The 11,073-nt window shown below is 42.6% G+C and overlaps 1 protein-coding gene across 1 annotated transcript; it reads right to left on the bottom strand.

The window, feature by feature from the left end:
• Positions 1 to 737: 737 nt before the first annotated feature.
• Positions 738 to 11,073, bottom strand: MGME1 (mitochondrial genome maintenance exonuclease 1). The gene is made up of 6 exons (XM_069850368.1): positions 11,053 to 11,073; positions 9,568 to 9,653; positions 5,402 to 6,003; positions 3,328 to 3,556; positions 2,745 to 2,877; positions 738 to 1,274 (listed from the first exon to the last, which is right to left on the bottom strand). Exons 3-6 carry the CDS (start codon positions 5,937 to 5,939, stop codon positions 1,140 to 1,142), a joined length of 1,035 nt encoding a protein of 344 aa, XP_069706469.1. The 5' UTR covers positions 5,940 to 6,003; positions 9,568 to 9,653; positions 11,053 to 11,073; the 3' UTR covers positions 738 to 1,139.

Genomic DNA, 11,073 nt, shown 5'->3' with positions numbered 1-11,073 from the left:
ATAAGGAAAAAAGCTTTCCAAGAGCACAACACAAAGCAAGACCACCTGATGTCATTACGGCTTATTTATAAAATTAAGTCTATAGCCAGAGAAACAAACTTCAAAAATAACTCTTCTGTTTAGAATGCTTACAAACCTACATTCTCCCCCAGCCCCTAAACCCAATCGGCAGTTCCTTATTCTTCACAAGGCCCGGCTTCAAAGTCATGAGCCTGCTTGTATAAAGGAACTTACTTGCCCTGGCAAATGCCATAACCTGGCACTAGAAATTGCTATGGGCAGGTTCCTCATCTTCTCAGACCCACAACGCAGTCAGGAAGCTCAATGCAGCTGCAGACTCGGCGCCTGCACAGAGCCTCACAACCAAAGGTACAAAGCTCATTTACATTCTCACAGTTCTTTCATGTGGGCTGCTCAGCCTGTTAAGAAACCTGCAGGAGGAGCCATTCTTAAGTGGTACAACTTCCCACCTTTCAGAGCACTCACTGGAAATTAAGTGTATCAGTTACAATGCTGCTCCTCTTTTGCTAAGCTGCTTCTGTTAAATGATACCTTTGCCTCACTGCTTTAAACAAGTGCTTACAGGAATTCTGGTTATAATTCTTATCGCAGTTTTTCCAGTTGTTGCTGTCAGGAAACCAACAAACTTCTTCAATAGACACCTTTGAAAAGAGCAAGAACTAAGCTGAGTGAAACCCAGTTTGCTGGCTTTATTTGTTTATCTTTTGCATTTCTCTCAGCTCAGACAACGCAGATGTCGTTTTGCTTTAGTACACAGACTTTATTTTCAAGGTCTCAGCTCTGCAACAAGTTTTTTTTCTCAAAAATGACAAAAGAAAGCTGATTTGATTGAAAAGATTTTACTCGATAATAGAAACTTTCCTATCAACATTAGATTGTACAAACAGTGTGGAGAAAAATAGATTAAGTTGGCTTTGTCCTGCCAGGTCCACTTAAGTCACCTACAATGTAAGCAAATACACATTCCCTACTCCAATTTTTCTTTCTTTTTAGGGAGGAGAAAACTTGATATTAAAATATTAGCTAAAGTGACTTAAAAAAGAACACATATTCAAACGAGACATTTAAACAGAGGGCTCTTGCTTGACCACTTGCCTCTGCACAGCTTATAGTTTGGGTCAGTTTTTGTCCATGTACTCTTCAAGGCGCAAAAGCCACTTATTCCAGTACTGTGAGCACAGACCAGAATCCATGAAATGTGGATGCGCAGGGGAGCCGTTCTTATAGGCAACCACAATGAGTCCACAGCTGACCTGCAGATGAAAACAGACGGCTGTCAGCAATTCAGTGTTAGTACGGAACTTCAATCAGCAAATCTGAATGCTACACCTCACTGTAAAACATCAGCCTTAATACATACATACCTCAAATAAGGAATGGAGAACAAAGAGAGCAATAATTTACCACAGAGAGTAACATTTAAACAGAGTTCAAAGATCTGACTGACTTTGGTGAAACCTGGAGGACTCCAGCTCTGGGCATCAGAGCGACAGTGTCTATTTACACTTTGCAGATCCTGGTGAAATTCCTAGTGACAGATGAGGTTTCGCCTGGGGTCAGATAACCAAACTGATGCTGCTTTCCAGCATTAGTCTGAGTGGAAATGGTTACTTAGGTGTGTTCTGACATCTTTCACACTTGACAAACAGCTCCCTGTCAAACCAGCTACTGGGGTGAGGAGAAAGCAATGGGAAGCAAGAGGCTAGCAGCAGAATTCTAAAATTACCAACTCTATTTCACTCTGTGAGGGCCATGCCTGTTAAGTGTTTGTGTTTTCTGATCTCTATAATAATCTAGAAAGTCATCTGAAGAACCTATTAATTACCCTGCTCACTTCTGCTTTATATTTTCTCCCTTTGATGCTTTGTATTGAAATAACAATCCTTCAGGCCAAGCAGGCCTGGCTAGAATCATGTCTGGAGTCTTTACATTGTTCCACTGATTAAGTGATTGATAACACTGCTTTTCTCTGAAAAAACACTGTGCAGTTTCCAAATGCTCTAAGCAAATTGCATAGTCCCTCGTTTGCTAGTGCTACTTCTTCCAAGTGACAAGTGATAGGATGAGAGGAAATGGCCTCAAGTTGTGCCAGGGGAGCATTAGATTGGATATTAGGGAAAATTTCTTTTCTGAAAGCGGTAAAGCACTGGAAAAAGCTGCCCAGTGAAGTGGTGGAGTCAGCATCCCTGGAGGTATTCAAAAACCACAGACATGGTTTAGTAGGCACGGTGGTGTTGGGCTGATGGTTAGACTGGACGATCTTAGAGGTCTTTTCCAATCGTAACGACTCTATGATTCTATGATTTCATGATGCAAGCAGTGCCCTCCCAGTCTATTTCCCTGTTTGCAGGCTCTTTTGCTTCACTTCCTCTCTTCCTACTCCTGACACAAGCAAAATGCACACAGAACAAAGCACTGGGAGTTGCCCAGATGCCAAGTCACTGAGTTTATCTGTCCTCCTAAGATGCTGAGCATCGCTTCAGTCCCACCAAGCACGAGTTTCCTTAAGATCAATGAAATCCTACTGACAGGCAAAGGCAGCAGGGTTTAGCAAGAGTAGTGGAGTTATTTCACTGTGTGTCAGCTTAACCTGACCTGAGACTGGGTTGTTTTGTTACAAATCCTATGCAAAGTTCCATGATGGACAGCAGGTGCTAAAGGCAGGAAATAGGAAAATGACATGGCTGCAGCTGCTTGTCTTGGCAGGCAGCAGGCCTACTGACCTGGAAGTTGTAATTGGCATCGTGATTTATGGCTCCAACATATGCCGCAACCTGTAACGGGTTGTCAAAAGTGTTCTTCAGCAGTGGTTTTGGTTTCTCCGAAGTTTTCCAGTCAATCACACACAACTGGCCCCTGCATAAGAGAACAAGACAGGACAATGTTTTAAACTGATGTGTAGTCATAAGTAGGAAATTAGGGATGAGACAGCACAGAAGGGTGAATCACTCTCAGCCCGTTTCACCCTGATGTCATGTCACTTGTTATTATGTCTAAGCAAGTCTCTTCCACACTGGCAGTTTCAGTCTCAAAAATCAAGACTCACTAATATCTGCTGCAGTTCCTGGCAACTGCTGAGGAGCACTTAGCCCTGCCCTGCTCACACCCTGCTCCGGTAAGGAATTCCCCACATGGAACAACAGCATTTCTGTCATCAGGTTCACCTCCAAGTTCATCCACTTTGCTGCTCTTAGAGATCTATCCAGTTTCCCCTCCAACACACCTGCTCCAGCCTTGGACACAACATCCCAGGCGCTGCAAAGCGCCACAGGCTTTATCAGGTTTCTTAGAGAACCAGTACCTCACCGATACTTAGCCACGCAGTCTACCAGGCCCAGATACTGAAGAGTCTCATGCTGAACAGCACTTTCCAGAGCTTTCACGTCGCTGATATCTTCTAAGACATGCTGCACACTTGATAAGTAGCCAGAAATAGCAGCATCTTCTCCCTTCATCTGTTCCTTCGCTGCTGTCTCTTCAGACAGGAATATAGATTCCAAAGCTGCATGGAAGAGCTCTCCTTGGAGAAAAAGATCTAAGCAAGACACAAGCCCCCCACATTTTAGACACCACTCATAATACCTGAAGAATTTATATTGTAGATACTGCACAATATAGCTTCTAAAACAGCCCTGTTTTTTGTACTGAAAGCTGAAGATATGGGGAAGAAGAGGGAATAAGACAGAAAATAAGCGTCAACAGTGGAATTAATATCTCTTATATTAACGTTTACTGCTTTGGTCTCACTAATTACTCAGGAAAAAAATGATTTTTCATTTATTGTTTATTCAAAGGCATTTGTGAATTTTTATGAATTAAAAATATTATTCTAGGCTGCTTTTTGCTGCATTTGCTGCTTCTGCTGTATTGGTTCATCTGAATGGAGCTTATCTCCTTCTGAAATGGCTGGACATAGTTCTAGGAGTAAGGGCCTATCTCCAAAATGATGCCAAGAAAGATCAGTTTTCAATAACTGTGTAAGGTTTGTTAGGCCATCAAAGTGCTTAGTAACTCAAAAAGCATAAACAAAGGCTATTCAGTTTTACATAGCATAATAATTCACATAAGGAATAGTGATGGGACAAGAGGAAATGGCCTCACATTGCCCTAGGGGAGCTTTAGATTGGATATTGGGAAAGATTTCCTGACCATCAGTGGTGAAGCACTGGCAGAGGCTGCCCAGGGAAGCGGTGGAGTCTCCAACACTGACATCAAAAAGTGTGTAGATGTCACACTTCAGGACATGGTTTAGTAGGCACAGGGGTGCTGAGCTGATGGTGGGACTGGACAATCCTACAGGTCTTTTCCAACCTCAATGACTGTCTGACTGTGATTTGAAGGAGTGCTCACACTTACTACAAGAGGCTGCCTACTATTCCCCAAGTTCTCCCAGATCCCTATCAGTTCTACGGCTTGGGGGAAGTCACCTTTTTAAGTGTTAAAAAATGAAAAATTCCAAATGCATGGCAATTTCATAGAAGCTACATATACCAGATAAACTAAACAGTTACTGGAGAACTTCAACATAAACAGCAAGGTTTTAAAGACTCAAGACAATACACCTCATTGTAAAACAGCTTACTCTCTGCAAACAGGCTCAATAACATCAGCTGGAAAATACCTATTTGCAAACAGATACCAGCAAAGAGAGAAATATAGGAGAGGCAGACAGGACACAGCAAAGAATACCTACAGGCTCAATGTTTCTCATTTCTGAACCCACTTTAGCAGTCCTAGAACAAAGATCAGAGCTTAGATTCATCAATAACAGGTGCTCTCATAATATGGTCTCACCCCTTGAAATGGAAAGGAAGGAGATTGAGAGGAGATCTTAGGAAGAAGAGGGGGATGAGGCACTAGCACAGGTTGCCCAGGGAAGCTGTGGCTGCCCCATCCCTGGAGGTGTTCAAGGCCAGACTGGATGAGGCTTTGAGCAACCTGATCAAGTGGAAGGTCTCCCTGCCCATGGCAGGGCATTTGGAATGGGATGGGCTTTGAGGTCCCGTCCAAACCACACCATTCCATGATTCTACAAAACATCTTAAGGGATGTCCAGAACACTTAGTTTGTAGGGCCTGATAAAGCAGTGATGCCCACACATCCCAGCCAGCAACCCAGACTGCTGCTTCTACTTTGTAATCATAGAATAGTTTGGGTTGGAAGGGATCTTAAAGATCACCCAGTTCCAACCCCTCTGCCATGGGCAGGGACACATCCCACTAGACCAGGCTGCCCAAGGCCCCATCCTACCTGGCCCTGAACACCTCCAGGGACGGGGCAGCCACAGCTTCCCCGGGCAACCTGATCCAGTGCCTCACCCTCTCATGGTGAAGAAATTCTTCCTTATGTCTAGTCTAAATCACACTCTGGTTAAACTTACTTTTAGTATACTCTTCAAAGCCATCTTTTCCAAGCTCCAAAATCATTTTCTGTTTCCACCTTTCTAGATAAAAGGCTTGCTGTGGAGAAATTGTCTGTTGAAGAATACGGGTAACACTGGGCATTTTTGTTTTTTGCAAGGGGATTTTCATGGGTAGGCTGGAATCGCTGTTGAGAGGGGGAATTCTCTTGTTGGAGTTTATTAAAGGAACCCATTTTCTGGGAGTTTTTGTTTCAGCTCCAACTGGAGGGCTGCATTTATCCGGTGGCCCATATAACAAATTGTCTTCTTCAAATATCGTCTCTGGTGTCTGGGCACTGGTTTTGTAAGAAGTAACAGAGCGGACCAAGTTCTTGTACTTTTCCTGGTCAACTTGTTCATAACTGTTCCCTTTTTCCTTCTTATTACAAAGACAAGCGGAGGTGGTCAGAGACAAATATGGGAATTGCTTTTGGCAAAAAGGTGTCTGAAAAAGCATTTCCAGTTTCCCATGTCTCCTGGATAGCAGCTGTAGGAATTGCATTCTGACGAGAAGCATTTGTGAGTAGTTTGAGTATTCTTTCTTCCGTTAGGAACAGTCTTTAGGTTCACATATTTTCCCCCTGTGGAAAGAGAAATTTGTGATTTCCAGAGTCACAAAACTCTACCAACAACCTGTTTTTCCCCTCTGCTGAACAAACAACTGCTGTGGTCATACAGTGCCTTCGCACACTTCATGCCACCAGAATTCCTATAGGTAAATAATACAGTAAAAAGAAGAATGAACAGGCAATGAAAAATGCAAATGACCCTAGAAAGAACCAATGTCAGTCCACAAACAAGCCCTGAGAGAGGACAAACAAATGAAGACGTTGCAAGTAGCAAACACCGCAGCAGAGGATGCTCTTACAAGAACAGTAGTGGAATCATCAGGAAGGTAGACACAAAAACTGATCTCAACAAACATCCCAAAAAGAGGGAGGGGGAAATTAAAAAAAAAAAAAAAGGCAGCTATGCAGAAGAAAATGAAGCAAATCCATCACTGTGAGGTATTAAAGACATGTAAGTTTAGAGTGGATGTCCATAAGAGGATTATGGGGACTAAGCACCTTTTGGAGAACAAACCCATGTTTTCCTTTTGCACATCTGGAGAAAGCAGGCAGCAGCAGTATCCGGATCCTGGAAGTGGGAGATCCAAGACTGAGAAAACCAAAGAGACACTAGATGTGCTGCAGGTGTCTTTGGATTCCAATAAGTCTTTTAAGGATCAGAGTATAAGATAAAAGTATTTTTCTAAACTGAGTTGCAAACATACGTGTCTTCTAAGACACTTAAGATGTTTAAAAGCAAAACCAGTATACAAGAATTGCTATTCTCGGCACAGCTTTCAAAACTATACTGTGAATGCAGTCCTAAGTCCTAGGAAGGCTTCTGCACATAGATAAAATATAAATACTTGCATAATGGCATTTAAATCAACATTAAGTACTTGCAGAATTGAGGCTCTGTTCTCCTACTCAAGTTATTTGCTTACCCTTACAAAGTTCGCTTTCCTCCACAGCAAAGAACACAGGCAACACACATTGCCCACTGACATCAGCATTTTGTTCCTGCAAATGATTTAACGTTACTCTTTTCTTTCCCCACACTCCTTACACAGCACTTCACACACTGCACAAACTGTAGGCACCACAGAAAACAAACCCAGAGCAGGAGGAGTTTTGTACAGACAGATCCCAAGCTTGTGCAGAACTGCAGTGACACCAACGTGTGGGCGCAAGCATATGCCACACAGAACAGTCTGTAATAACGGGGCTGTTGGCTGCAGCTGATGAGATTAAGACACCTTGGAACACCAGGCTGAGACCTTGGACTCCGCTTCCATAAATATTGTTCTTCATCTTTGAAGGACAAACCCCTTCATCTGTAGATGTTTAATCAGGAGCAGGCACAGACACTGCTTTTTTTTTTGACCAGCTTTACACTTTCAAGCTATCTTCCTATAGTTTAAGCAAATAACTGTTCTGTAACCCAAGGGCATGCAACCTGATACAAAATAACCTGTCAGAAGCAAACCCGAACTAGGAAAGCACAATTAGGTTGGATCTGAACTTCCCGTCATGTAGCAGTGGCATTTCTGACCCAGTACCTGTTGCCCTGCAGACAGATTTGCCACACTTGTTAGAAGGGCTCACTCGGTCTTTAGTAAGGGTTTCCCACAATTACAGTGCATATCAATCAAACAAGTTAATGATTTTAAAACTGCTTTGTGATGTAAGAGAGCAACAGAGGAAAATAATGACAGTGTAACTGGTTAATTCTGCTACCAACTTCCTGCAGTCTGATAAGATACCAAGCAAGGTGCCTTACAAGGGAAACCCTTCCCATTTAAGATAATTTGAATATGTCACTTCCCTTTTTTAATAATTACATTACACTTAATATCAAACCAAATCTTCTGCTTCCTTATCCAGCAGGACTGTATCAAGCTGCACCTGTTTTCTCATTTTCCAGTGTTTAATAGCAAGAATGGACATGACCCTGTCCATTTCAGATTCCTCTCAGAATGACTCTCCCACCTGCACACAAGAGAAGCACAGGTGCCTTACAGAAGGATAAACCAGACAGGTTTGACCATTGTATTGCCACAAAAGTATTTAAGTTTTGCACAAAAAAAAAAAAAAAAGAATAAGCTTCTTCACAGAGGTTACACAGCAACAAGAAATTGGACTGTAATTTAGGTTCCATCCTGCTTCATTCCATGGACAGGTAAGGAAGTTTTACGTCACCAAATTTTATGTTACCTCCCATTTTTTATTTGATGCCAAGAAGTTGTTTCTACAGCTTTTCTACACCAAAAACTTCTAACAGCATAAAGAGATACTTTTTACAAAGCATGTTTGAATTTTTCAGTTCCCCTTGGGTTTTCAGCAAGGGAATTTTATGTCTTCACTATTACTGCTAATTGTTCTGAAAAAATAATTTTTAAAAGCTCTTCCCTCTTGGCCTTTTGAATATCCTAGATCAGCTCACTTCTGCAAAACTGTTCTGTCAGCATTTACAGCAACTAATTCTTCTCAGAAGATGATCACATATTTAAATAGTCTTTTTCAGTCTTTGAATGGGATCAGTTACCTGACAGAATCTGCCCCTTGCTGAAAAAGAAACAGGTAACAGTTTGCTGCAGGAGGCAGCAAAAAACCAGTAAAAGCAGCAAAGGAATACATAAAGGTCAAACTTTATTACCATAAGCAAATTGTTTCATCATAAAAAGCAGTCCAGAAAAAGTAATCTCTCCTGTCTTGGGATTTGCCTTTAAACATTGATCCTGAAGCTGTGATTTAAAATAAAACAGGGAAAACAATAGTCTTCTTTCAATTTAATAGTATCCAAGCTTGTAGTTTCTCAGGCTACTGTGTGATGACCATTAATGCACTTAAGTGTATTAATGAGAACAGAATACACGCTGGGTTACTGACTGCATATTTGTTATATTAGCCAGAGCACAAAAGTAAAAGTCCATCCTGGCTTTGTGTCAGCTGCAGGAAGCAAGAGGACACCTGATTCAGCATAAAGCTCACTTGGAGTCAGCTGCTCCCTCAACGTTTTTTTAAGGAACAGATTTATACCAGATCAGTGCTCTGAATCATGGTGCTATTCAAATGCACAATATTAGAAGCCCCAGAGTTGATTTACCACAACACTGATACAGTGTTTCAGCAACGTCTAGTGTGAATTTATTTTAGCAGCCTATATTGTTCTGGGGTGATATCTGTGGAAGTGCCTGTGTGCTCTACGAACTAAGCCACGAGGGATGGGAGAGTGTCCGCTGCTGAGCTGCTCTACAAAAGGAAAGAGGTTCTAGGAACACTAAGAAATAAAGACCACTTGTATCTAACAGAATAAATAATCATGTTTTTCAATAAATCACAGAGACACTTCCGTGCAACTAACTTACATTTACAAGAAAGAAATGGATTTGGAGTGATCTGGATCCACTCTCGTGCATAAAGAACAGAATTTAATAGCTATTTCCCTCTGAGGAAGTGTCTCCTTTCTGAAAGGGTTTGTGTTTGAAGACTGGTAGAATTGCTTTGAGTATTATATGATGAACTGCACTGGAGAAATGAACAAAAATAAAATAACACAGGGAAAGAAAATAACTGAAGAAGGAGAACTGCACTTACGTTTTCCAAGCAAGTTGACTTTGCAGCTCCAAAAACAACTGCACTAATACAACTGAGGAAGTTTTTCCAGGATAGGAATGAGCGGCCTAAGAGAGGGAAACAAAAAAGGGTTATTTGAAGAAGTATTAATTACTATTTGATGTAGAAAGACAACAATAACCCATCTTCTCCCTCAGAACGACCACCTCCTTTCTTTTTCTGGTCACAACTTAATAACACAGGGCTTTGACGCCTGTATCAATTCTAGGACTTTTCACCTTGCCCATTCCCTGCCCCCAGCCTCTCTTCCTTGACTCCTTGTGGTTTGTAAGCTAAATCATTGAACCTATCCAGGTTAAAAAATACACCTCCCTCTCTTCAGGAGTTAAGAACACGGGGAGAAAAAAAGAGAGATTTAAAAAAAATTGAAAATAAAGAGAGATTTAGCAACCCAGCTTACAACACAAGCTCAGAGCTACATGGGATCAAAGGGATAACAAGCTTCAACACTGGGAAATGAATCAATGGTAAACACTCAGTGCTGCGTACAATCACAGAATGCCTTGAGTTGGAAGGTACCTTTACAGGTCAACCAGTCCAATCCTCCTGCAGGAGCAGGGATATCTTCAACTTGATCAGGTTGTTCAGAGCCCCATCCAATCTGGCCTTGTAAGTCTCCAGGGACAATGTTTCCAGAGCACTTTGTGGCAAACCAACCTGTGGAAGTGGCCAGCCTAAGCTCAGTGACCAGCAAGAACAAATAGATCCTTTCGGCACAAACACCAGGTGCCTGAAAATCCTGAGTATCTCTGGGACTCCACTCCCTCAGGGATAAGCCATTCTGGACAAGAAGCCTCGCTCAAGGCCACCTGCTCTACCATAGAATCACAAAATTGTTTGGTTAGAAAAGACCTTTGAGATCGACTCCAACCACACCTGTCTACTAAACCATATCTCTGAGCACCACGTCTTTAAGGTATCTCCATGGATAGAGACTCCACCACCTCCCTGGGCAGTCTGTGCCAGTGCTTCACCACTCTTTCAGTAAAGACATTTTTTTCTAATGTCCAATCTAAACCTCCCCTGGTGCAACATGAAGCCATTCCCTCGCATCCTATCTCTTGTTACTTGGCAGAAGAGAGCAGCAACCACCTCGCTACAACCTCTTTTCAGAGAGCTGTAGCGATGAGGTCTCCCCCTCAGCCTCCTCTTTTCCAGGCTAACCAATCCCAGTTCCCTCAGCCTCTCCTAATAAGACTTATACCCCAGAGCCTTCCCCAGCTTCACGTGTTGAGGGTGCCCTCAAACACGTAATCATTTGGTTGAAAGGCCTCTAAGATCATCAAGCCCAGCTGTACCTGCACACTACTAAACCACATTACCGAGCACCTCACCTGCCTGTCTTTTAAATCCCTCCAGGAGCGGGGACTCAACCACTGCCCTGGGCACGGCCACGCAGCCCCTCGGTTACAGACCTGGGGCTGGCAGGGGTGGGCACACACTTACCAGGGGAGGAAGGAGCCGCAG

This window comes from Phaenicophaeus curvirostris, chromosome 2 (genome assembly GCF_032191515.1).
Source record: "Phaenicophaeus curvirostris isolate KB17595 chromosome 2, BPBGC_Pcur_1.0, whole genome shotgun sequence".
NCBI lineage: Eukaryota > Metazoa > Chordata > Aves > Cuculiformes > Cuculidae > Phaenicophaeus > Phaenicophaeus curvirostris.
The sequence above is the reverse complement of the archived record's forward strand: the minus strand, read 5'-3'. Positions and strand labels throughout refer to the sequence as shown.

Coding starts and splice junctions, on each gene's coding strand:
- MGME1 (XM_069850368.1), bottom strand. CDS start 5,939: ATGCTTCTCGTCAGAATGCAATTCCTACAGCTGCTATCCAGGAGACAT. Junction 2,878..3,327: donor GACTGCGTGGCTAAGTATCG/GTGAGGTACTGG, acceptor TCTCTTATGCAG/GGGCCAGTTGTGTGTGATTG. Junction 1,275..2,744: donor ATGCCAATTACAACTTCCAG/GTCAGTAGGCCT, acceptor TTTCATCTGCAG/GTCAGCTGTGGACTCATTGT.